Source organism: Aquarana catesbeiana, linkage group LG05, assembly GCF_042186555.1.
Source record: "Aquarana catesbeiana isolate 2022-GZ linkage group LG05, ASM4218655v1, whole genome shotgun sequence".
Classification (NCBI taxonomy): domain Eukaryota; kingdom Metazoa; phylum Chordata; class Amphibia; order Anura; family Ranidae; genus Aquarana; species Aquarana catesbeiana.
The window spans coordinates 295,372,714-295,400,415 of NC_133328.1; the positions used below are offsets into that span (position 1 = coordinate 295,372,714).

General features: G+C 42.9%; 1 protein-coding gene across 2 annotated transcripts; it reads right to left on the reverse strand.

Annotated features, from left to right (window-relative positions):
- FRRS1L (ferric chelate reductase 1 like) lies at positions 1-27,702 on the reverse strand. 2 transcript variants are annotated; one of them, XM_073630786.1, is made up of 8 exons: positions 27,546-27,702; positions 22,538-22,734; positions 16,698-16,782; positions 15,429-15,567; positions 13,504-13,750; positions 9,087-9,255; positions 7,796-7,924; positions 7,035-7,717 (listed from the first exon to the last, which is right to left on the reverse strand). In XM_073630786.1, the coding sequence occupies exons 2-8, from the start codon at positions 22,728-22,730 to the stop codon at positions 7,711-7,713; spliced, it is 969 nt and encodes a 322-aa protein (XP_073486887.1). In that variant the 5' UTR covers positions 22,731-22,734; positions 27,546-27,702; the 3' UTR covers positions 7,035-7,710. The 2 variants fall into 2 exon arrangements, with proteins under 2 accessions (XP_073486888.1, XP_073486887.1); XM_073630787.1 differs by lacking the exons at positions 7,035-7,717; positions 7,796-7,924; positions 9,087-9,255 and adding an exon at positions 1-1,458.

Sequence of the window (27,702 nt, forward strand, 5' to 3'; positions counted from 1 at the left end):
TTCTTAATTTGTTTTGTATATTATAAACCCCTTGCTGCTACACTTAGAGCCGCTTTTCTTCTTCGTTGTGATATTACAAAGTCTGCATGTGCCATTAATATGCATTGATTCCACGACCTTGCCTGCTGAACCACAGATAATGTAGAATAGAGATCCTGATCTCCTTATGCTCCAACAGCCAACAGTCTCATGATGATCATGCAGGATGCTATGGCAGTAGTTTTATTACTCATATAGGACTAAAAAGATAATCCACTTTTTCAGTGTTTTATGGCTGTATAGTCAGTACAGAATATTTCCATACTGATAAATTGCTTGTCTCTGGGAAAATATATGATCTTAACATCTGTATTATACTGATATGAAACTCTGTATCACTCAAATCTAAAAATTTTAGCAGATGCCACAAAAATGAAATACTGAAAAATGTATAGTGTACTGTAGATATTTAATAGAAATTCAAGGTTAAGTTGGCCATACATTATACAATCTGGCTTTAAAGAACAACTAAAGGCAAAACATTTTTTTTTAGCCTTGGATAGAGTGGAGAGGGATTGGAACACGTCAGGTTTTTATTACAGTTTGTATGCTCATTAGGGAGATTCGCAATATTTGTTCTGTTCTGCCCTGCTTATATCCTATACTGTATCCTCTGCCCTGCTTACCGTATATCTTTTATTTGAATCACTATTTTTGGGTTGTCACCAGAACAAGAATAGAGGGGAGATATTCCAATGAGGATGCTAGTTCTGGTAGTGCTGGCAACAATCAGGGATTACCTCACTTTGAAGGGATTTCCTCTCACGTCATGTTTTGTATATGGGATGGGAAGTGAAGGGAAGTCTCCCCAACTGAATGGCAATAGCAAAAAAAAAATGAAAAAAATGAAACAAAAAGTTTTGCCTTTAGTTCTACTTTAATCTCCTTTAGCGCTACCAAAACTTTGCGATATGAGGACAAACCTAAGCAACCAATTCATCTAGTGTCAAATCAGGCAGGACCTTGCACTACATAGTTGATGGTAGATCTAAAGGAGATTGTATAGTGCATGGTTATCGTTAAGCAGTTTAACACCTACAGTACATTACTCATTGTCTTGGCACATGTTCTTGATTGCATAACATCCACCTTCTGCATCTTCAATGAAATAAATCACTGCTAGAATAACCTGTAACATGTAACCGATTGTCCCAGCATAAGATTTCAGCAGAAAATATGCAGCACAATAAAGAGAACAATAACTCCTCATAACGTGTGTCATTTCCAAAGGTTAACAACCGTAGTCTTAGGGGGTTCCCATTAGCAGATAAAAGGTCAAAGCAACAATCAGCAGAAGACAGAAAGGAGAAGAGAAGGTTTGGTAGGCTGCTGAAGGCATAAAAATATCCTCATAACGGTAAATGCTCACAACATTCTCTGAAACTGGAGGGGCATCAATATCATGTCTCGTTATAGAACCTGGAAGATCGCAAGAAAGACATCAATTATATTATGATTTGATTTGACTTTAATGCATGAACATTTGTGTTTTATAACTGCAAAGGGTTTACAGTATCTCACAAAAGTAAGTACACCCCTCACATTTTTGTAAATATTTTATTATATCTTTTCATGTGACAACACTGAAGAAATTACACTTTGCTACAATGTAATTTAGTGAGTGTACAGCTTGTATAACAGTGTAAATTTGCTGTCCCCTCAAAATAACTCAACACACAGCCATTGATGTCTAAACCGCTGGCAACAAAAGTGAGTACACCCCTAAGTGAAAATATCCAAATTGGGCCCAAAGTGTCAATATTTTGTGTGGCCACTATTATTTTTCAGCACTGCCTTAACCCTCTTGGGCACGGAGTTCACCAGAGCTTCACAGGTTGCCACTGGAGTCCTCTTCCACTCCTCCATGACAACATCACGGCGCTGGTGGATGTTAGAGACTTTGCGCTCCTCCAGCTTCCGTTTGAGGATGCCCCACAGATGCGCAATAGTGTTTAGGTCTGGAGACATGCTTGACCAGTCCATCACCTTTACCCTCAGCTTCTTTAAAAAGGCAGTGGTCGTCTTGGAGGTGTGTTTGCAGCCGTTATCATGTTGGAATACTGCCCTGCGGCCCAGTTTCCCAAGGGAGAGGATCATGCTCTGCTTCAGTATGTCACAGTACATGTCGGCATTCAAGGTTCCCTCAATGAACTGTAGCTCCGCAGTGCCTGGCAGCACTCGTGCAGCCCAGCACCATGACACTCCCACCACCATGCTTGACTGTAGGCAAGACACTTGTCTTTGCACTCCTCACCTGGTTGCCGCCACACACGCTTGACACCATCTGAACCAAATAAGTTTATCTCGGTCTCATCTGACCACAGAACATGGTTCCAGTAATCAATATCCTTAGTCTGCTTATCTTCAGCAAACTGTTTGCGGGCTTTCTTGTGCATCATCTTAGAAGAGGTTTCTATCTGTTACGACAGCCATGCAGACCAATATGATGCAGTGTGCGGCGTATGGTCTGAGCACTGACAGGCTGACCCCCCACCCTTTCAACCTCTGCAGCAATGCTGGTAGCCCACATAGGTTTATATCCCAAAGACAACCTCTGGATATGCCGCTGAGCATGTGCACTCAACTTCTTTGGTCGACCATGGCGAGGCCTGTTCTGAGTGGAACCTGTTATGTTAAACCGCTGTATGGTCATTGCCACCGTGCTGCAGATCAGTTTCAGGGTCTTGGCAATCTTCTTATAGCCTAGGCCAAATTTATGTAGAGCAACAATTCTTTTTTTCAGATCTTCTTCACAATTTTTTGCCATGAGGTGCCATGTTGAACTTCCAGTGACCAGTATGAGAGAGTGAGAGCGATAACACACCTGCTTTCCATTGACACCTGAGACCTTGTAACACTAATGAGTCACATGACACCGGGGGAGGGAAACTTGCAAATTGGACCCAATTTGGACACTTTCACTTAGGGGTGTACTCAATTTTGTTGCCAGTGGTTTAGACATTAATGGCTGTGTGTTGAGTTGTTTTGAGGGGACAGTAAATTTACACTGTTATACAAGCTGTACACTCTCTACTTTACACTGTAGCAAAGTGTAATTTCTTCAGTGTTGTCACATGAAAAGATATAATAAAATATTTACAAAAATGTAAGGGGTGTACTCACTTTTGTGAGATACTGTATATTGCTGAAATTTCTGACACAAAGCTTCCGCCCCCCCTTTGGTACAGCTTTTAGATGTATGGTTCTTCAATTCATATTAAACAGAACTCTTTGGCTCCTCTTACACCTCTGCTTGGTTTCTCCTTTCAAAAAACCCCAGCCAGGACAATAAATGCAATACGTTCTTTAATGGTATTAAAGTTCAATTTAAAGTTTAGTTTAAATAAGCTAAATACATTCCAATTGTATCAAAATAAAGGGTGTGCAAAGTATTACAATTTAGAAATCAGTATTACAACCTGACTCCTGAGTAGAAAAGCTTGTCTCCACAAGCATGCTGGTCTCTCTGTGAAGCAGTAGTTTCTCTGCAGAGGTCTGACACGCCTCCTGTTAAGTCAGAGCTAGAGCTCTCCAATCACCAAGGATCCTGCTCCCCACTGATTGCAGTTTCCTACAGAAAGCAAACTTTAAGGCCACTTTCAAACTGAGGCGCTTTACAGGCGTTTTAGCGCTAAAAATAGCGCCTGTAAAGCGCCTCTCTTGTCACTCCAGTGTGAAAGCCAGAGTGCTTTCACACTGGAGTGGTGCGCTTGCAGGACACTAGAAAAAGTCCTGCAAGCAGCATCTTTGGTGTATACACTGTTCCTCCACCTCCCCTGTCCATTGAAATGAATGAGCAGCACTGCCAAAGCACCTGCAAAGCACTTCGGCAGCATCGCTACATGGGTGGTATTAACCCCTTCTTCGGTCGCTAGCGGGAGTTAAAAGCACCCCGCTAGTGGGCGAAAAGCGCCGCTAAGACAATAGTAAAGCGCTGCTAAAACTAGCGGTGCTTTACTGCCAATGCTCTCACCGCCCCAGTGTGAAAGTAGCCTAAGACTTTGCACAGTTTTGATGCATTTGGCATGTCATTAGTGGATTTAAACTGAAAGTTCAGTTGGGCTTTAAATTACTGAACAAAAAAAATCACAGTAGTTACATTAACAGCATACATAGAAGTCTTTATCACAAGGCTGTCAGATTTTATTCTGGATCTGGCTGGTAAGAGTGAAGCCACGTACACACGATCGGACATTCCGACAACTAAATCCTGGATTTATTTCCGACGAATGTTGGCTCAAACTCGTCTTGCATACACAGTCACAAATGTTGTCAGAAATTACGACCGCCAAGAACGCGGTGATGTACAACACGTACGACGAGCCGAGAAAAAATAAGTTCAATAGCCAGTGCGGCTCTTCTGCTTGATTCCGAGCATGCGTGGAATTTTGTGCGTTGGAATTGTGTACACACGATCATAATGTCCGACAATGGATTTTGTTGTCGGAAAATTTGAGAACCAGCCCTCAAATTTTTGTTGTCGGAAATTCCGACAACAAATGTCTGATGGAGCCTACACATGGTCGGAATTTCTGACAACAAGCTCACATCGAACATTTGTTGTTGGAAATTCCGACTGTGTGTACACGGCATTAGAAAGGATAGAAGTGTACTGAAGAGTAGGATGATGCGATGCATAAGTAATATCTAATAATAGTAAAGTAAACACTTTTCTGGATCTGGATGGCAAATTGTAATATGCAGAAAATTACAGCATTTCTTTCCAGTAGGCTGGGTGTGGGGAGAAGGCAGAAATTTCATGGCAATGGCTCTTTACATAAGTGGTACTGTATGTTCTAGAAAGCAAAATTCTTTTTTTTTTTTATAGCAAGAGCAAGTTCCAGATTCCATAGACATTTAGTCCTCATGCACATGGACGTTTTAAAAAACGAGCTGTAAAGCTAGGTTCGACGCCTGGAAAAACCGGCGCTAAAAACGCGATTTTTACCGCGTTTTTCATTAGCGTTTTTCCGCGTTAGCGCTAAGAAGCGTTTTTTAATGAAAAACACATCTCTCAGCTATATACACTCCCAAATTTCCCACAATGCCACAGAAACCAAAGAAAATATGTTAATGAGCATGTGTCGGTGCCATTTTGGTAGGACAGAGAGAGAGGAGAGAGTGTTTCAGAGTCTGTTAAGTTTTCGGTATTTTTCTGAGAAATATGGATCCTGTCATGCAGAAGATCGATGAGGCAATCCTTCTGATTGTTTTGCGGAGGCAGCGGAGAATGAGACAGGAGGAGGAGAGAAGCAGCAGACGTCAATTTTGGGTGCATCCAATGGTATCGGTTTTCTACGGGGTACTTTGGCAATATTTATTCCCAACTGCGCTCATATCCGACAAAGTTCTTTAACTTTACAAGGATGTCAGTGCCGCTCTTTGATGACCTGTTGGAGAGGCTCAGGCCAAGGCTCAAAAGGATGGACACTGTGATGCGTAGCTCTGTGTCACCGGAGGAACGGATGCTAGTGACACTCAGGTAAGTGAATACACATATGGGAGTAGGGGTTAGGGTTACGGTTAGGGGTTAGGATTAGGGTTAGGGTTAGGGGTTAGGAGTTAGGGTTAGGGGGTTAGGAGTTAGGGTTAGGGGTTAGGGTTAGGAGTTAGGGTTAGGGTTAGGAGTTAGGATTAGGGGTTAGGGGGTTAGGGTTAGGAGTTAGGGTTAGGGGTTAGGATTAGGGGTTAGGGTTAGGGGTTAGGAGATAGGGTTAGGTTTAAGGGTAGGGTTAGGACTTATGTTTATGCTTTTCTCTTTCAATAACTAAATTTATCATGTTATCTTAGGTTCCTTGCCACGGGACAAAGTTATGCTTCCTTGCATCACTACTTCCTCCTTGGCCTCTCAACGGCCTCAAAAATAATAAAGGAAACATGTGTGGCAATATGGGAGGAATTGCATAACATTGTAATGCCAGAGCCAACAGAAGACATCTGGGAATCAGTTGTGGACACTTTTTGGGAAAAAACTCAGTTCCCAAATTGTATAGGAGCCCTTGATGGGAAACACATCAGGGTGAAGAAGCCTCCCCACTCTGGATCGTCATATTTTAATTATAAAAAATATTTTTCGGTGGTCCTCCTGGCATTGTCCGATGCGCACCTCAAATTTCTTTTTGTTGATGTGGGAGCATATGGAAGCCAAGGTGACGCCCGCATATTCCGCGAGTCGGCCTTCGGACGTCGTCTACATGAGGGACGACTCAATATTCCTGAAAGCAGGCCTCTACCCTGCACTGAAGAACCCAGCTTGCCATTAGTCATGGTGGCAGATGAGGCCTTTGGACTGGCTGAAAATCTTATGAGGCCATACAGTGGCACTGGTCTCAGCCGACAACAAAAAATTTACAATTATCGGCTCAGCAGTGCACGCCGTGTTGTTGAATGTGCATTCGGGGTGTGCACAACCAAATGGCGAGTTTTGCTGACAAGTATGCAATTGGATGTTGACAACGCCATTAAAGTCGTCCTGGCATGCTGCGTTCTGCACAATTTTCTGCGGGACAGTGACAGAAATAATGTTGAACAGCAGCCCATTAACCAACTTCAGAGGGTTCAATTTATGGACTTGCGTTCAACTGCACGTGTCATGAGCATTCGAAACCGATTTGCAGAATTTTTTGAATCCCCTGATGGAGAGGTATCATGGCAGAATGATTATATCTAAAAAATATTTGCATTACATCTACCTTTGCTTTCTTGTGTTTTTTGAAATAAAGCATTTCAAAATTGAAGTTTGTTATTTTTATGTCCATTTATCAACGATTGTTCAACAAGTCAATTTGACTCTGCCTTCGGGGTAAGCCCAGGCTAAGCCCAAAAAAGAGCAAGCTTACGCTTTTCCGAAGGCAGAGTACGATAGAGTCCTTTGCACTCTGCCTTCAGGGCAAGCAGAGTGCAAAGGAGTGCTGTTGTGCATCATATAAAAGACAAATTGAACACATTTATTTTCAATCAAAAAAAAAAATTAAATAAAGGATTGGGATCACAACTGGTATTTCAAGAAAAAAAAGAATTTATTTTGGGATCACAACTGGTGATAGGTGGTGGTGGATGCTTGATTGCATTGGGGATGTGGGGATTGGGGACGGGGTAATGGTTGTGCCTGGCGATCACTACCAAAATCCTGCTGGTAGCGGGGTAGAGGGTATGGGGGCTGAAAATGGGAGGTGGAAGGTTGAAATTCACCATACGAGTGCAGGTTATGGAATGAGGTCTGGGACGGCATAGGTGGTGGTTAGCGTTGTGGAGGGGGCTGATAGTGAGAGGGGGGTGCTAGCACTGCTGAGGTCCCAGGGGCCATTGGGGGATCATGAGAAACATTATATGGATCGCATGGAGGTGGCCCGCCACTTAATTTAGCATGACGGTATTGCATTGCAATAGCGTACATGCGATCCATACAAAGTTTCTCTTGGTCTCCCCCAATGTCCTCCAGGATGTGGTAAAGGCTGCGGCAGAAGCAGGCGCGTGGATTGTTGGTGTCTAAAAAGGCATCCATACTGCGCCTCTCCTGCCGCACTTCCTGCAGCAGTGCTAGCACTCTGTCATCAGCCTCCGGATTATAGCCGCCCCTCGCCTGACGTCCACGCCCACGGCCACGAACACCGCCACGACCGCGCTGCTCTCCACCTTGATGACTGGCAGGAGACGGTGTTTCCACAGCCCTCAATTCCTGCAAAAGAACAAAAATGTTTACATTGACATGTACATGGACAGACAATGAGATAGACAGGCAGACCGAAGCAGTTACCTCATCTGTGCACTCAACACCGCCTCGCTGATTGGTCGTGGAGATCCACTGCTGGTCATAGGACTGCTTGGTCTCTGAACCTCAGCATCTTCCGCATCGACCTCTCGGAGTCTAAAGTTAGAAGTTGTCCTGCAGACAATACAAATTGTATAAACGTAACTACTTTAGCCCGGACCATTCAGCTGGCCAAAGACCCGAGCACTTTTTGCGATTTGTCACAGCGTCGCTTTAACAATGGTGGTCGTGCAACGTGGCTCCCCAAAAAATTTACGTTCTTTTTTTCCTCTCAAACAGACCTTTTTTTAGGTGGTATTTGATCACCTCTGGGTTTTTTTGGGGGTTTTTTTCGGAGCTATAAAAAAAGAGTGTAAATTTCTGTTTTAAATTTTGAATTAAAATTTTTTTAAGTAATAAATATCCCACAAAAAATAAATAAATATAAAATTTTCTTTTTGGTTTAGGCCGATATGTATATACAGATTTCAGTTAATAAAGTTTTTTTTGCCAAAAGTTATACGTCTATGAAACAGGGGAGAGTTTTATGGCATTTTTCTTACAAATTTTTTTTTTATTAGTAATGGGGGAGATCAGCGATTTTTAGCATGACTGCGACAATACGGCCGACACATTGGACAATTTGGACACATTTTTGGAAAAATTTTCATTTTTACAGCGATCAGTGCGATTAAAATTGCAATGATTGCAAATTTATTTTTTATTAGTAATGGGGGAGATCAGCGATTTTTAGCATGACTGCGACAATACGGCCGACATATTGGACAATTTGGACACATTTTTGGAAAAATTTTCATTTTTACAGCGATCAGTGCGATTAAAATTGCAATGATTGCAAATTTTTTTTATTAGTAATGGGGGAGATCAGCGATTTTTAGCATGACTGCGACAATACGGCCGACACATTGGACAATTAAGACACATTTTTGGAAAAATTGTCATTTTTACAGCGATCAGTGCGATTAAAATTGCAATGATATACTGTAAAAATTACACTGGCATTGACCTCTTCCTCTCCCTGAGACGATCGCCGGTGTGCCCGCGGACATTGAGTCCGCAGGACCCACGGTCGGACTCATGGACCTCGCAATGGGAAAGCGTGCCGCCAAGGCGGCAACTTAAAAGGGACGTACAGGTACGCCCATTTGTGCAGCCGTGCCATTCTGCCGACGTATATGTACATGTGGCGTTCGGAAAGTGGTTACAATAGCCATGGAACATACTGCCTGAAAAGCAATGTACATAGGCAAATATATGAAAAAAACAAAAAACTTACGGTCTGGTATGGCTCTGCATATTTTGCCTTAGGAATAGCAGATTGCTGTGGTACACATGTTGTTTCTTTGTTGGCGCTGGTGCTCCACTACGTGCCGCCTTTTCTTCGTCCGTGAGGTCCCTCCTGACACGGTCACGTAGGGACTTCCAGCGGCGCTGCATAATTTTGCCTAAAATAACATGGAAAACAAAGGGTTAAATATGCAATATTCGTTTACATTACACACAAACAGATCATGCATTCAAGGAAAATAGACTTACTTATTTCCTTTCTTTCCGCATTTCTCATTTGTTCCCAGCCAGGAGTAATGGCAGCACTGATGTCCTCCCAGGCTTTCACTTTACGTATGTGGTCTCCATGAAGTGGATGTGCCACATCCCACAGTTCTGGATGGGCCTGTACCGCACTAATGAGCTCCACTTGTGAAACTGCACTTGCCATCTTCAAGCCAATATAACCACAGTCACACGGCTGTGCAAAGGACTCTTGGGTAATCTAATGTCCAGACAGGAACTTCCTGTTTTTACAGAGATTACAGTGTCCAATCATCTATTTTTAACCAAAAAACGCCGGAGCGAAAAAACGCCGCGGTCGCGTTTTTGCGCGTTTGTCCGCGTTTCGCGTTTTTACAGCTCCAGCGCCGCGCCTCGGAACGCACTGGTCCTGGGTTTTTTTTACAGCTTAAAAACGCCTAGGCCATTTGCAGCTCAAAAACGTCTAGGTGGGCATGAATCCATAGACTAACATAGACGCTCAAAAACGCGGCTGTAAAAACGTCCGTGTGCATGAGGCCTTAAGCAATAGTTTAAGGCAAATACCTATTTTTTTATATGCCCCACATACAGTATATATTCAACCTTTTTTTTAAAAGGTGTTTATTTCGATTTTACATAATAGAACATAAACAAGAAAGAGAACAACTCTGACACAAAATACATAGGCGGAATGTAGATAATTTAAATTACTCTTGCATAAACAGTGTGTGTGGGATACCCAAACACTAGGAAATCAGACACCCACCCTGCTCTCGCACAATTAAAAAAAAAGTAGAGAACCCTAGGAGGTGAGAGCATCATAAGCAGGATTATAAAAATACATGGTGCCAAAAAAGGAACCCTAACTACATCCACACGTACACATGCATACTAAAGCCACATACTTTGCCCATACAGCAGTGCCATGGTCCCTACCAAACTCCAACTTGGATGATAAACCAGAGTGAAACAGTGCAAAGCAAAATTAACCAACAGCCCTTTGGGCATGCCACACCAATTTACAACAGTGGAGAGAACCTGAATAAGTAAGCTGTGATGATAAGACATCTCCCCAAAAGGCATCAGAGACATCCAACCATGTTTGCCATATCTTGGTAAATTTCTTAGAGCATGCCCTACTTTTATATATCTGTTTGAATTTGGGTAGATCACCATGAACGTTACGAAAGAAAGCATGAGCTGTGAGAGGGCCAGCTTCCTTCCAGTGTAATAAGATAGTTTTACGAGCATAGAATAACAGTATATGTAGCAGAGTCCTAGCATGCGTCCGGGCGTCAAAATCATTGAGAACACCTAAAAGTCCAACTTCCGGGGTTTGCGGTATTGGAAGATTAGGCTTGTGCTCAAAGAAACTAAATAGATCCTTCCAGAAGGACGATAGGCCAGGGCTGTTCCTTAACATATGAAAAAGATTTGCAGCAACAAGATCACATCTAGAACAAGCAATATCTGAACCCAATCCCATATGAACCAGCTTGGTTGGGTCAGCCCCCATCAACTGAAGACAACCATAGAAGGTCATCACCAGTTTGGAGATTTCAGGGTGCGCCAAGAGGTCTTTAATGGAAGACTCTGTGAGCTTGATGGTCAAAGACCCAAACTGCTTTCGAATGGCATGCTACAGTAAGAGATATTTGAAAAAATATATATTCAAGCTTACTCTTATAGTTGTATGCATCCCCCATGCACACAATTCATGGTAGTGGCACCGTAGGGAAAATTACTACTGAAAGTGCCTCTGAACCCAAAAAGTAATATATTTAATATATTTCAGCTTACCAGTTCTTAGATGTGGTGGCTGCATTAGTTTTTGGTTTTCAGGCTAAAAACATTTTCATCAAGTACAGAAAATACCTGTTGAAGGATAAGTTCACTTTTTGGGCAAAAATATTAATTGCACATATTTTTCAGAAAAAAAAATGCATGTACCATTTTTCCCTGCAGGAGCCTGTAAAGCATTGTACCCATAATCAGTGCAATGTCAGGATCCTGCAGACAAGCAAAACAACCAGTAAAAGAATAGACTGTTATTATCAGTGACCAATTCTCAGACCCCACAGGGTTTGTGTCCGACTAAAAGTAACTTTTTATAGGCTGTTGCAAAAATACATTTATTAATTGGTTCCAATAAACAAAAAAAATAAAAAAAAATCCCCAGAACCCCCTACCCTTCACCATGTCTTTAGACACCTACAGCCATCTAAACATCACACACACCAAATAATCACAAAAAATAGGTGGCTCTGCTTCAGCCCAAAACATCTGAGATCACACAGTATCAAATTGAATCCTAACAAGGAAATCAGAAGCAAACGCATTTTAAGCTACAGCTTTTCCAACAATTCCCCAATGCTATATAGCTAGTATAGATTACTGAAAGTGGGGTTCCACCCAAAAAAACAAAAATACATAAAAATCCTAAAAAAAAAAAAAAAAAAATTTGGATATATATATTTTTTTTACTCACCTCTAAATGCCTGTTGCTAGGGGGTCCCTCGTAGTCTTCCCCTTCCACTGCCTGGGCTGGTGACATCACTTCCCCCTCGGCTCAGGAAGGACTCCGCTCTGCTCCCTCCCTCCTGTCATTCATCTGGGACCCATTACAGGTCCCAGGTGACTGAGAGGCCAATCACGGCGCGCGGCGCCGCTCGCACATGCGCAGTGGGTGCCAGGCTGTGAAGCCACAGCCCGGTGCCCACAGTTGTAATGCCGGCGCCGCTGAACGGAGGGGGAGAAGAGCGGGGCTTCGATCCCTCGCATCGCTGGACCCAGGGACAGGTAAGTGTCCAATTAAAAGTCAGCAGCTGCAGTATTTGTAGCTGCTGATTTTTATTTTTTTTTTTTTTAACCAGCCCCCTGGGTGGAACTCCTCTTGAAGTCCAAACAATAGATAATAAAACGTGAAGGAAGGATACATGGATCTATGGTTTAGAATCATGACAGGGGTTAGTGTCACTGCTAGTCTGTACCTGTGCCATTTAGTCCTTCCATACGATTCAAATTGCTTTCCAAAGAGGAGGACATGGAGCATGTTATATGTAACACCCTAAATATGGGTGTAATGTATAACATGCTCCAAAAGGTGAATTTATCCTTTCATTTGCCAGATATGCAGTGTCCTTGTCACTTCCTGTGAGCTTAAAGGAAAGCACAAAGAACCTTTTCTTAATTATGTAGAATACTAGTCCCATCGATCCATCAAACAATGGAGGTGAACACAGGCAGACTAAGCAAAGGCAGAGTTTAAAGTCCAACCTGTGTGTCAACTATGGCTGCCCTAATACGTAGATGCCGTGGAGAAATGAGTGTGGGCATGAAGGGGCAGGAAGTGTGTTATTGGTAGGATTAACAGGTAAAAGGTAAAAAAAGCACAAAAAAAAGAAAACTAATACAGCCTCTACATATAACAACTTGCATGCTGCAATATATTAAAGTTTTTGCTTTTGGGTTTTGCTAACACTTGAAGTTTGTTTCCTTTGCCACCTCTCCTGGTAATGAAGGAGTAGTAGCCCACCAATGAGGTAATCCTTCTGCTCTTCCCTGCTGTTCCTAGTGTCAGAATAAAAGCACACTCCGGTAAAGTAGCATTAGTGCAAAATCTTCCTTTTCCTCAGAAACAAATTCTCGCCATGCCGGTTTACTTCTACATGTTACAAACCCATTTGCCTACATGCCAGAATTGGCATGGCTTCTGCTGTACTGCTTGGCCACTAAGAATGAAAGCTCTGCAGGTCTCAAAGACCCCCTTCTCTTATTGGCTATTCACAAAATAAATTCTAGGGCTGCGTATTTTGTGATTGGTCAGGACATGACAACAGCGCTGGGGGTTTATAAGATCCTGAGTAGCCAGAAAGTACAGAGGGAGCTGTGCTATCCCAGAATGTAAAAAAAACGGATCTACGTTCAAGGTCTCACACCCGCCCTTGCACGCCTGTCAGATTGAGACGTGTGACTATGTCTGTACTGCTTCTGTGTCTACATTCACTTACATAGACAGCCTGCACGCAGCTACAGCCACATACACAAATGCCTATTTTACAATTGACGGGTCTTAGCACCTATGTGAATGGGGCCTAATACTAATAAAAGTTGTAAATCTGTAATCTATCATAACATAAACAGATTTCTTTTTTATTTCTTACCTTGAATTGCTGGTCCCCAGGCAAAGAGATAGTACCAGCTTAAGTGCAAATCCACTATTGTCTCATCTCTGGGAACATACACAGGGCGTTTAAACCGACAAGTCACTCGATTGTTTTCAAATACACCTTCCTCATCTCTAGCTGGATTTCTCTGAATTTCTTTAGCCCACTGGCCAACATTATAAAAATGCTGGATGCGTACTCTCCCATTATCATCATGCACACAGGCCATGACATCATCGCCTCCCTGAAACAGAAAGTTCTGATTAAGAGCTGAGGACGGTATACAGACTATTTGTACTGGGGCAACAACATAATGATAAGATGAACAGGCCTTTGCTCCTCTGTTTTGTTAAACAACTGTATATATTAGTGTTTGAAATATTTAGGATTTATATAACGTGCACTAGTTTCCTTTGTTATATCTATTACTTAGTACAGTACCACGGGAGATGAAGAATATGAAATTACTATACAATCTAATAATAATAATGAAAATGTAACCCTCCCAGATAACATCACATTAATCATCACCCAACTAGACGTATTCAGTAAAACAGTCAAAAGATAAAAGGATATTGTGCATAGTTCAAAACCTATACCAATTAATCAGGCTGCCATTCACTGACGTTGATGCAATAAAATATTGATTTAAATAAAATATTGAACTTTCCCTGCTTTTCCTAACGTTAATAAATATGCCCAGTTATGTCTAGGGCTGTGTGACAGGATCCACACCCCTCTTTTTATCTTTGTAGTTAACCCCTTAACGCCACTGTGATTGGATTCCACAGTGGTCACTCGATCAGAAGCTTTGACTGAGAGCTGTAGGTGACAGTTGGGTCATTAGTGTGCTGGCCTCATTAGGTGGTACAAGAGTGGACAAAAGAGCAAAAAATTAACATGAGGAAGATATTTAGCTTTGATGTAACTCATTTATTAAGGCTGGGTTCACACCATTGCAAATGGGATGCGGGTTCCCCGCATTCCATCTGCAATAGCAGGAGATTTTGACCGGCTCTCTATGGAGCCGGTTCACATATCTCTGATGCGGCTCCGGTGCAAATTTGCACAGGAATCCTGGGCGGTTTTTGGTCCGTTTCAGGTCCGAATTCAGCCAAAAATTGGGGCTGAAATTGCACTTGAAACAGTGAACGGGGACACACAGGACCTCTGCTGGGAGCCGCATCGGTATTAGGTGTGAACCCAGCCTTATACAAAGTTGAGTCAAATTAGGTTGGTTGCCAGTAAGCAGTGTGTGGCAAGTATAATGCTTCTTTCACATAGGCAATTAAGTGCATCAGCAGATGCTTGCAGGTTGGATCATAGGTGTATGCCAACAGCTGATAGGCTTGTACAAAGCAATGACAGGCTGAGAGGAGCTGTTGCTGTTCCAATGTATCCGTACATCCAATGGTTAGGGACAAATGTCCAACCTTGGATGCATCTGTCTATGTCCAGAATCCCTCATTCATCCCTAACTGTAGATAACTGCTGGATGTGCAAATACATGTGAACAGCAACAACTCCGCTCATCCTGTCAGTGCTTTGTACAAATGTCCCAGCCACAGCTGTTCGCATACACCTATGATCCAAGCTGCAAGAATCTGCTGATGCACCGAATTGCCCTTGTGAAAAAGACCCTATACTTTGTCCCACACTGCTTACTAGCCAACAATCGAATTTCACTCAACTTTGTATAAATGAATGACTCACTTCAAAGCTAAACATCTTCCTTATGTTAAATTTCTGCTGTTTTGTCCTCTCTTGTACCAGCAGTTTCCGGAAGCTGCACTGCATATACAACAATATACAGTGGATATTAATTGTGAAGGAGTTGTAGTCCTGATTGCTATGGCCAGATTTTTTAGGACTATTTTAAATACATTGTGTTACATATTTTTTTATTTATTTATTAAGTTTACCATTTTTTTGTCTGAGGAAAACCCAACAGCTACCCATCCATCAGTGTCAGCACTGAGCTCAAACTCCACATCAGCACCAATACGGCGATAGCTGAGAAAGTAATCACAGGTCTCTGCATTACACCCTGGTTTGCCATACCTGAAATTTGAAAAACAATTCACTGTGATTAAAATGTATAAAAAAAAAGAAAAAAACAGTATATTTTTTACCTGTGCCAAGAGAATCACTTCATGTGTAATTAGCAAGGAAGAATTACAGAAGCACTAAAGTATATCCTGTAATGCATAGGATTAAGGATATCTAGAAATATTATATAGCAGTTTAAAAAATACAGTGTTTTTGAGTCTAACTAAAGAAAAATCTTATTTTTTAGATTTGGATATAGTGGTGAGGGGCTAAAACCTTGTTAGGTATTTGCTCTCCCGTTACGGAGATACGCTCTTTCTAATTGTCCTGATCACCAACGTTACTGGGAAAAAAAGTGAAGGTATATCCAAAAGTTACCACCAGGACAGGAATAGAAGGGAACACTTGTTCCCATGACTAATATCCCCGCATCCCATTTACAATAGCAGGAGAATGTGACCGGCTCTCTGTGGAGCCAGTTCACATATCTCCGATTTGGCTCCAGGGGGGGGGATTTGCACAGGAGCCCTGTGCGTCTTTTGGTACGTTTCAGGTCCAAATTTAGCCCAAAATTCGGCTGAAATCAGACCTGAAATGGTGAACGAAGACGCACAGGACCCCTGCTGGGAGCCCCAAAGGCATCCAGTGTGAAACCAGCCTTAATGTTTTTAGAATGGCGTAAGGCCAATGTGGTGCCTATATTTAAGAAAGGATCGAAGTCTTTACCAAGTAACTACAGACTGGTTAGTTTAACTTCTATAGTCAGGAAGATACCTGAGAATTTAATAAAAGACCACATAGAGGAGGTTTTGTTAGAAAAGAATAATTTAAGCAAAAGACAGCATGAATTCACAAGAGACCAATAATGTCAAACAAATCTGCTTTTTTTATGACAAAGTAAGGAAAACTCAGACAGACAGGAGACCCAAGGATTTTAATTCCCTTAGCACCAGAAGTTCAGCACCAGGAAGAGGACCGAGCACCCTCCACAGAAGATTTCTACAGCATTCAGCTGCCTGCATGACATTGGACATACAGAACATCAATAAAGGTAAGTGATGTGACTGCAGCTTTAGGAGAAAAATACATTTTTGCCTAAACCACAGCTTTAATACTGCAAAATAATTCCATCAGAAACTGACCTAAAACATCCTTTAGTTTTACCACAGTCATCCACACGTATCCTTGCAAATGGATCTACTGGAGGAGCAGTGGGGAAAGGATATCCTGCAAAACAGAAGAAAACTTAGTACCTTCTTACACCCTCAGTTTCTTCCTCTTTCTACTCCTGCTCACTCTATTTTTAAAGTGATTGTAAAACATATTTTTTTTTGGTAAATAACAAAGATTTAATACTTACCTACTCTGTACAATGGTATTACATAGAGCGGCCCTGAACCTCCTCTTCTGGGGTCCACCGTCGTTGCTCTAGGCTCCTCCTCTTCTTGGTGTGCCACCACTTTAATTACAGTGGATACCAATCTAGTCACCACTACCTATTACACATCACTTAATACTATTTATAGACGCTTCTATTTACTAACATTACATTATTGTCAGGGCCGGGCTCAGGCCTTCCTTCTCAAAGCTCAGCTATCGGATAATTGCCAGCTCCTTTCTCTTCACAGTGACTCACCTGTTGATATCCTGCTCGTCAGTCCTGCCTACTTAAACCGTCCAGTCCAGATGATCTCTGCCTTCCCCTTGGTCGCATCTCTAAAGAGGCTCTCCTGTGTTCCTGTTAAAGACTTGCTTGGCTGACATTCCTTCTGGCTCCAGATCCTGCTTGCTGTTCTACTATGTTACTCTCTGACTCCCTGACATTTTGGCTTGTCTGACTATCCGTTACGGTTCCTAAGCTCTGGCTATGTTTTGACTACATTTACTCTGTTTACCTTTTTTTTAGAATTATTAAACAAGTGTGATTTAACTGTACTTCTGTCTCAGTCTGATTCATGGTTTCTGACAATTATACAGTAATTGTAGTGTTACAGTATTTATTGAGAGGCAAATAAACTTTGGCCATAGTCACCTAAAACTTCAATAAATATGTTAAATGTATGTTGTTTATTGAGCAGTCATATAATCTACTGCAATGCAACATTACTCTAAAAAGTAAAAAGAACCTTTAACATCTTACATAATAATGAATAATAAGAAGAGCAAATTATATAAATGTGGCAATTACATACAAGTGCTGGCAACTTATATTTATATTTTGTGAAGGTATGTTAATACTGTGTTTATTTGATATTTAACTATACATCCTTAAAAATATAAAGATGGGTTTGGTATGCAAATTAATAGTTATTGTCAAATTAAAGTGATTCTAAAGGCTGAAGGTTTTTTATGCATGAAGGTAAACAACCTTTTTTTGTGCAGCTCCCAAACCCCCAGCCAACAGCCCCCCCCCCAACTACTTATATGAGCCCAATCTAGATCCAGTGATGTGCATGAGAGCAACTGTCTCTCTCCCGCCCCCCCCTCCTCCATTGGCTCAGGCACAGTAGCGGGAGCCATTGGCTGCTGTCAATTGCAGCCAGTGAGGAGGGAGCAGGAGGCAAGGCTGAGCCCCTTTTTGTGTGTCAATGGACTCGGGAGCAAGCACATACGAGCACCCCCATAGCAAGCAGCTTGCTATGGGAGCACTGGGGAGCAGTGGGGAGTAGCCAGGAGCACTGGTGGGGGCCTAAGAAGAGGAGGATTGTGGTTGCTCTGTGCAAAACCAGGGCAGGAAAGTATAACATGTTTTGTATTTAAAAATAAAATATCTTTAGTATCACTTTACCTGTGTGTACCAATACTGCTAAATCTGGCATCTAGGCGTGAATAAGCTCTAGTCACAAAAGGGTCATGGAGATAAAATAACAAGCTATGGCCTCATGTATAAAGGTATCTAATGGAAAGCCTCAGTACTGCTCATACTAACAAATCCCACTTTATTCTAGAACAGTGATAAATAAGAGCTGACAGCTTTTGATTGATAGCTAGAGATTTTTCTGTCCTTTTTAGGCATAATAAGATGGGCACTTGCTATAAATGATTTTATGTAGAGGTACATTGTGCTGTGATTTCTTTATGGCAGAGAACAATTGGCACAAAATAATGCACATATTTTCAGCTGAGAAAAGCTCTCTGCAGAGTTAGCATTAATAAAGACACATGTAGAGAGAACTGATAAGAAAACCTCACCATATTAAAGCGGAATTCCACTCAAAAGTGGAAGCTTCGCTTATCAGCCTCCCCTCCGGTGCCACGTTTGGCACCTTTCAGGGGGGTAACAGGTACCTGTCCCTACTTCCTAAAGATCGTGCCACAGCACGATCACTCGGAAGTTCGGCCGTCCTTCTCCCCCCCCCCCCACTGTCGGGCCATTTGGAAAGCACAGCACGCTTCATGCATGGGCAATAGGGAACCGGTGTTCTGTCAAAAGAGCCAACTCGTCAAAATCTCCAATTACCTCAACACCGGTTTCTCTCCAGCAGCAGTAATTGCAGATTTCGACAACTTGGCTGTTTTCACAGAACACCGGCAGCGTATACACTATGGTACACGACGAATTGGCTGTTTTTATAGAACAACGGCTATGCAGAAAAAAAGTGGAAAAAAGCTGCCCATTCATTTCAATGGGCAGGGGGTTTTGGGAACGGTGTATACAGCGCCCCTAAACCACCCCAAAGATTTTGCTTGCAGGACTTTTCCTAACGTCCCGCAAGCACACCGCCCCAGTGTGAAAAGTCACACTGAAATGAAAGGGAGGCGGTTTTCAGATGCTATTTCTAGCCTTACTTAGTCTTTCTTAGTTTTACTAAGCTCTGGGGAAAATGAGTGCAACTGCACCTGCGTAGTGCACGGCCTATTTGCCTTTAGTAATTCAACCCGAATGTAGCAGTGGCTGATCTGTGTGAGACATTTGTGAAGACAGTCAAGAAGTGAACAGGTACACGGATTTACAAATTGTGTCGCCTCAGTGCAAGAAGTAGATGTTGACCCTGGATGATGCCTGAATAAAGGTGGCTTTGACTTTCTGAAGAGAAAAGCAGATGAAAATATTTTCCAGGGGGTATTGTGATCTCTGAGGGGAAATACACTAATGCTGCGCACACACGGTCGGAATTTCGGCCCGCAAAAGACCAATGAGATTTTTTCATTGGAAATTGCGACCGTGTGTATGCTCCATCGGTCTTTTGCTGGTGGAATTCCAGCCAGCAAAAGATTGGGAGCATGTTCTCAATTTTTCAGTTGGGAAAAATTCCTATCCGAAAATGCGTTCGTCTGTGGCAATTCCGACGCGCAAAATCCCTACGTATGCTCGGAAACAATTCGACGCATGCTCGTAAGCATTGAACGTCATTTTCTCGGCTCATTGTAGTGTTGTACATCACCGCGTTCTTGGCGGTCGTAATTTCAATGAACTTTTGCGTGACCGTGTGTATGCAAGGCAAACTTGAGCGAAATCCTGTCGGAAAAGCCGTCATATCTTATTCCGACGAGAAAACCGATCGTGTGTACGCGGCATTACTCATTACTTCACATTCACACACTTAACATGACACCAAACTCTGGTTTTAAAAAAAAAAAAAAAATCTAGTCTGGTATGCATTTTTAACTCAAAAACGTACCTTCTTTCGCTCTCAGCCACCCTCAAATCTCCAAATGTCTTTCTGCTGTGATCTGATTTCCTGTTTGATGATGGCTTCCTTCATTCTCCTTGATCCCATTTTATGTAGGAATGAAGCCATCCTCTCTTGCTCACTCCCAAGATGAACTATAGACTTTGGAATTTGTAGTGTGTATCAGTGGTGGCTGACACCCACCCAACCTCTGAGCGGCACACCCCCCCGCTGTTTGCCGGACGGTCCAGCGTTTACCCCATCAGCGGCGGCGGGTGGCAGGCAGCGTGGTGCAGCGGCTCCGTGTCCTTTCCTCCATGGCGGCTTCCAGCTCCTCCCCTCCTACTGCTAGGCATCCAATAGGATCGCCTGTCCTTTCAGCTAATCAGGTGACCAGTGTCAAAACCGGCTTCCTGATTGACCGGGATGAAAATCAGTGTTACAACAGCGATTGTTTATTCGCTGTTGTAACCCACCTGGGTGGGATCGAAGCACACTCTCTGTGATCCGAGCCCATCCTATAGTGAAGCCTATTAGAACCTCTGGCTCTAATCGGTGCTTCAAAAAAACACCCCCCTCCCCATTGGAATCCATGCGCTGGTGTCCTGAAAGGGGCTGGATGCATGGATGGGGGGCGGCGATGGACAGGAGGGGGGCGGTCCCGTGCACCCTTAATGGATGGGTCGCCCCTGGTGTGTATAGAACAGTGCACATGACTGTAACTTATGTGCACTGCTTGTTTCAAACAAACAGAAGCAAGGGGGGGAAAGAAGAGGTTTGGGAGCTCACAGAGGAACTTACAAGGAGGCAGAAAAACACAGTAAGAAACAAGTTACCAAAACCTATTTTACAGGGCCAATAAATAATGGATGTGTATGGATGATTGATGAAGAATAAGGATATTGTTTAGTGCCACTTTAACACGAATAATATGAAAATATATATATATAGGTGATGCAAGATCCATTTTAAATGATCGATGCGCCTTAAAGTAATATTTTATATTTGGGTGGTTGCCTGCAGACTAAAGCACCCAGTGTCTTCTTAACCGCTTAGCAACCGCCCACCGCAGATATACTTCCGGGTCTGGAGTGCAGTGGGAGCCAATCAGCGGGTCCGGCAGACGTGATGTCCGTCGGGACCCTCCGATTGTTCAGGAGAAAGGCAGAACGGCAGTCTGCCTATGTAAACAAGGCAGATCACTGTTCTATGAGAGGGGAATGTGCTGTTCCTGTGTTCAGATCTTTACATTCCCCGAGTCACAGCACATCCCCCACAGTTAGTAATCACTCCTAGGGAACACATTTAACCCTTTCATAGCCCCCCCCGATATTAACCCCTTCCCTACAAGTGTCATTAGCACTGATCACTGTATTAGGCTCGGTTCACACTGGTGCGATGCGGGAAACCCTGTGAATCCAGTGCGGCTTCCCGCATCACACCTGAATCGCAGGCAGCTCACACTGCAATCTGCGAACCGCTGTGGGTGTCAATAGAAAGTTAATGACACCCCCAGATCGGTGTGAACTGTGAATTCGGACATGAATCGGATCGCATGGGTGTGAATCCACCCATGCGATCCAATTGTGGTGCGCACAAAAAAAGGGTCCTGCACGAGTTATTGGGATTTTTTTTTACCACAAATATGTAGCAGAATACAAATTGTCCTAAATTGATGAAGAAATTCATTTTTTACATTTTTTCATTGGATATATATTATAGCAGAAAGTGAAAAATATATATTTTTTTCAAAATTGTCAGTCTTTTTTTGTATATAGTGCAAAAAAAACAAAACAGCAAAGTTGTTCAGATTCATCGCAATTGTCAGTTAAAGTAAGGCAGTGTCGTATCGCAAAAAATGGCCTGGTCATGAAGGGGGGTAAATCTTCTTGGGCTGAAGAGGATAAACTAGAGCAATTCAAACTGAAAATTGATGAATAAATGCATAAGCAAAGTTTGCCTTCAGGAAAGACCACAGAGGCATATTTGTATCCAAGAAAGATTGTTTTTAAAGCAACTAAAGCCCAAACGTTTTTATTTTGCAGTAAACGGGACGGGTTAGAATCTCGATCAGGTTTTTTTTGTCTTTGCTGTATAGGTCTTCAGTGGAGCACATTATGTCTCTGTGACTACTGTCGGCCTGACAGGAGGAACCTGACAGATGTTCCCACCCCTCTTACCCTATTAAAAGTGTTTTGAATCCTGTATGTGTTCCAGTCAAACAGATCTGCCTCAGTGGTCACTGGAACAGGAAGTGAGAGAAATTATACCCAGTGGGGACACAGGCAGAAACTAAAACCCTTTTCCATTATACCAAACACAAAAGAAGTCTCCTGACATGCACTCGGTATACAAGTAAAATCACTCACCTTCTTCTGAAAGATATCTCAAGTCATAAAATTCAGACGCGAATGTGCCATAGGTGTCTTGGTGTTTCTCATCCAAAGCAGCGTCCCCTTGATCAGGGTGGCCTCCCCTTGCTGCACTTTCATCTGCAGGACTAGCCCTGGCTGATGATATGAAGAGTAACCAAGTCCCCAAGTTCAGGTACAGCAGAATCATGGCACTTAAGAAGAAAAAAAAAAGTATTGTTGAGTCATTCTAAATATTTCCCACATTATTTAGGTCTCATTCAGACAGGTGGCAGTGCTTGCCGCTCTCTGAAAAGTGATCTGTGGTGGATTGCTTTTCAGAGGACGGTAGAGTAGCAGCTGACAGGCATTTGGGAGGCGCAACTGCTGAACAGCAATTTTACAATGCAGGACCGCACTGCAACTGTGAGCCAAGCATTTGGCTCCAATGTTCGGTGTGAATGTGCCCTTGGGTGTACAACTGCAAGTAAGGATGAGCTCCGGCGTGTTCGCACACCCCACGTGCAGAGCCCGCCAGGAAGTCGGCACGGCGCTGCGCTGCAGAGATCGGGACACCGGGACACTTGCACCGTCTAGGAGATATTTACTATATACGCCGCCATCGGCATATGCGCTCTGAAGGAACAGCCGCCTGTGCCGTTTCTTCAGAGCCCTGTGCCGTGACCGGCGGCTCCCACGCGCATGTGCAGGAGTGACATCATCGTGGCTCTGGTCAATCACAGCATCGGAGCCCATGAACCCGGAAGAAACACCGGGGAAGATGTCAGCCGTCTCGGCAGTGTGTGGGCGGCACTGCAAGGCATAGTTCTAAGGTATTTCATAATGAGCTAGTATGCAATGTATACTAGCTCATTGTGCCTTTGTCTTACAGGGTTTTTTTTTGTTGTTTGTTTGTTTTGTTTTTAGGGTTTAGAACCTCTTTAAGGGTTCATTCACACCAATGCAGCGTCCCCCACTGTCCGGCAAACTTGCTGCATTCTCCCAAATTTTTGAAAATACTGCCAAGGCATAACTATATGCCATTGTTTGGCTAAGAATTACCATGCTTAACTAAAGTCACTTTTTGGAGACTACTTTCCTAAATGATCCACGCTGTGGGACTACCTTGAGACACAGACCATGATCCAAGCAGGACCTTGATGTGTACTATGTTTTATCACAGTCGGTTATTTCGTAAGTACCATCAATTCCCATAAAATGTTTGTCCTATGTCTATTTCCCTATGCCTTCCTCCCAATTATATGCCTACATACATTTTTTACATACATATACAATTGATCTGGCTGACCTCTATTTTCTCTTTGCCATTGTACCATTAGACAGTACAGCTTGACTCAAATCAGCCCCTTATGAAGAAATTTAACAATTCAAAAATATTCCGAAACATGATGGGAGCTCTGAACTCATGTATATTGATTGGCCCCCTACTATGAGACCCATTTCATGACTCAGAATTTTTGCTGTAAATTACTATATATTAACCACTGTTTTTTTTTATTTGAATATCTTTAAATGTAATTTTGTATGTCTTATAAACTAATACATTTTGTATTACTTTTTTACATCTGCCTTCTACTTTTCTGTCTGGTTTCAACCCTTGCCCATAAAATCCCTGGGGCACCTCCTCTTTTCATTCACACCAATGCATGGCAACCAAAAAGTAATGGTTCCCTATGAATGCAGTTCACACCAGCGCATTGTGTTTGCCCAGCAGTGAAAAAAGTGCAGCATGCACTCTTTTTTTTCAATAAAAAAAAAAAATGAAAAATACACGCTCCCAACATGTTTCGGAATATTTTTGAATTATTAAATTCCTTCTTAAGGGGCTGATTTGAGTCAAGCTGTATTGTTTAATGGTACAATGGCAAAGAGAAAATAGAGGTCAGCCAGATCAATCGTATATGTACATAAAAAATGTATGTAGGCATATAACAGGCAAACACAACATGCATGCATTGTGGTGTGAATGAGTCCCGAATGCTCATTTTATCCCAAAAAATTCAGTTCCATATGTGATATTTCAATTTCTTACAATCGTTGGTAAAAAGTGATGAGACAGTATAAGAAATGGAGTTATAATAAGGTCCTTTGGGTGAGTGGAGCTGACTCGCTGACTTTCCCCACACACCTAGAACTCGTTTTTCTCCTGGACAGAGTCCAGAGAGACGGTGCTTAAACAGCTCCATCAATCCAGCAAGGAAGCATCAAGGTCTGAGCCCCCTCCACCCCTATGAATGGACACCAAAGCTTCCATCTCCTTTCATACAGGAAGATGCTGCAGACAGGACCTGAAATTCCATGGCAGTCATGTGACCAGAGACGACTCCTGGGTACAGAGATGCTGAGAGGCAGGACAGAAGGTGCAGTAATAGCAGCAGATTGTAGAAGCCTTCATGATCCTGTGATGATGTGTATTCATTACACAACAAAAATCATCTAGACACATCCAGCTTAGGGGGTGATCAGCCGCTACAAGGATTTATACATTTCCTGAAAGCTTGTGTCAAATATCCTACCATGACCCTGCCATGTTACCAAATGAAACATTTTCAGACTGGAAATAAACCTAGTAAAACCTAGACATGGGAATCAAAGGTTACAGATCGCTTCCACCCCCAACTCCCGCACATACACGAAAACACTATAGGGGAGAAATGACTAAAACTGGAGCAGTTTTCCACAGTACCCAATCAGGTTCTAGATTCAGCTTCACGCAGTATCTCTTCTGCAATAAAACAAATTTCTACCTGCTCTCAGTCTTTTTTTGAATGTACACTGAGCTGCGCATGCACTGTTCAGTTTTCATTTTGCACAGATCTCAGGTGCCGGGATGACTAAACACCTGCCCAGCTGTAACTTCATCCGGCACCAGCCAATGAACACAGCTGCAGCCCAGCATCTGTTAGAAGATGCCACCAAGGGACCTTGAACCGCTCAAGGAGAGATAAATATTGCGGGTTCCAAAGCATAACCAAACCCTCCTCTCCTTTAAGGCCAAGGAAGCTGCCATCTTAGCCTTTGTTTGATCTTTAGATACCATGCTGCTGTTCATGTGCTCAGTTTTGACACCAGACACTTGACAGCTCAATTGAGAGTAATAGCAATGGTGCCCACAGTGCGTTTGCAGGCAGGCACATTATTCAAAAGTAGTTTATGTACTTTTTGTGCGGTTTAATGCAATTTGCAGACCATTCAAATGAATGGGCTTCCAGATCGCACTGTAGCCGGCGGTATAGCCGCGCTGTCCCATTGATTTCAATGGGCAGGAGCGGTGAAGGAGCGGTGTATATACTCTGCTCCTTCACCGCTCCGAAGATCCTGCTAGCAGGACTTTTTCCCCATCCTGATAGCGCATCGCTCCAGTGTGAAAGCCCTCGGGGCTTTCACACTAGAGAGACAGCAGCGGCTGTTTCAGGTCGGTTTGCAGGCGCTATTAGTAGCGCAATAGCGCCTGCAAACCGCCCCGGTGTGAAAGGGCCCTTAAGACAACATGTATAAAATCCAATACTAACCCCTCCCACCCATGCTATAGCGTGGGCTTACTCTGCCGGGAGGGTGTCCATAGACATCCTCCCATGATTGGGACGCATCCTTCGCACTCAGCTGATCACACATCATGATAAAAGGCCAATCACTGCGGCCCTTTACCATGTGATCAGCTGTGTCCAATGACAGCTGATCACAATGTAAACACAAGCCAGTTATTGGCTTTCCTTGCCTCACCCTGACAGTGTTAGGAAGGGAGAAGAGAGCTGATAACTGGCTTGTGTTAAAGGAACATCTTCACTGATAATCAGGGCACTGATTATTAGTGTCCTGATTGTCAGTGCAGTCCCAACAGTGCTGCCAATCAGTGCCCATCCGTGCCTCCTCAACAGTGTCACCCTTTAGTGTTGCCTTTCAGCGCCCACCAGTGCCGCCTACCAGTGCCTATCCATGCCCATCAGTGCTGCCTATCAGTGCTGCCTATCAGAGCCACCTATCAGTGCCCATCAGTGCTGCCTATTAGTGCCACCTATCAGTGCCCATCAGTGCTGCCACATCAGCGCACATCAATGAAGGAGAAAAATTACCTGTTTGCAAAACTATGAAAAGAAATAGTTTTTCTTCAAAATGTTCTTTTTTTGTTTGTTTAGCAAAAAAATTAAAAAACCCAGTGGTGATTAAATACAACTAAAGGAAAGCTTTATTTGCGTTAAAAAAATGTAAACATTTCTAATTGGTACAGTTTTTCATGACCACGCAATTGTCCTTCAAAGTGCATCAGCGCTGAAAATTGGACTGGGCAGGAAAGGGGTAAAAGTGCCCAGTAAGCAAGTGGTTAAAACACACTGGAAAATGTTTTGGGTTTAATAACACATGAAATCAATGAGTTTAGTTCCGCTTTAAGCTTTGAAAATTAAATGTACAAGCTGATTGGTTGTCATGCACAGCTGCTCCAGATTCTGGCTGTTCCAGTCTGTCTCTTAAGCTGGCCATACACTATACAATCTGATTGTACAATCTCCTTTAAATTTAAATATGGGAACAAACCCAAACAATCCATTCAATTAGAATGCAAGCAGGCAGGTCCTTGCACTACATAGTTGTAGGTAGATCCAGATGAGGTTGTATAGTGTATGGTCAGCCTTATTCATTAATACAAAGAGCAAGCTATAGTAACTAATAGCAAGCAATCAGAAATCTCCATTCACTGACATGCAGTGAGTGTATTGTGAGGGGTACTGTGAATACACACACTTATGGATCAACATTTGTCATGTACAGTGTTGCATGGGTTACCCTGCAGTGACAATACAGATTGCACTGAGCAAACCCAACACAGAAATAGTACATTATTCCCAATCAGAAATGGTTGATGACATCCATCCAGAGGTCTCAGTACTGGGTAGGGATATATTACAATCCACTTTTCATGGATGATCAGATGGTGCTGAAACAGCTCCTGGAGCTGTCTCTACCTCTGTATAACACAAAGCATGTGTTCTCCAATACACAGCCCTACCTTCCCCTACAGCAGGACTGTCCTGATGGCAATCTGTGTGATGATGCATCCAAACGCTGGTTACATGGATGTCTTCTTTTCCCAGAGAAGCTGCTAGATTTCAGGAAGAGAAAGGACCTCTGATGACATCACAGTCATGTGATTCGTCTGGAGAGGG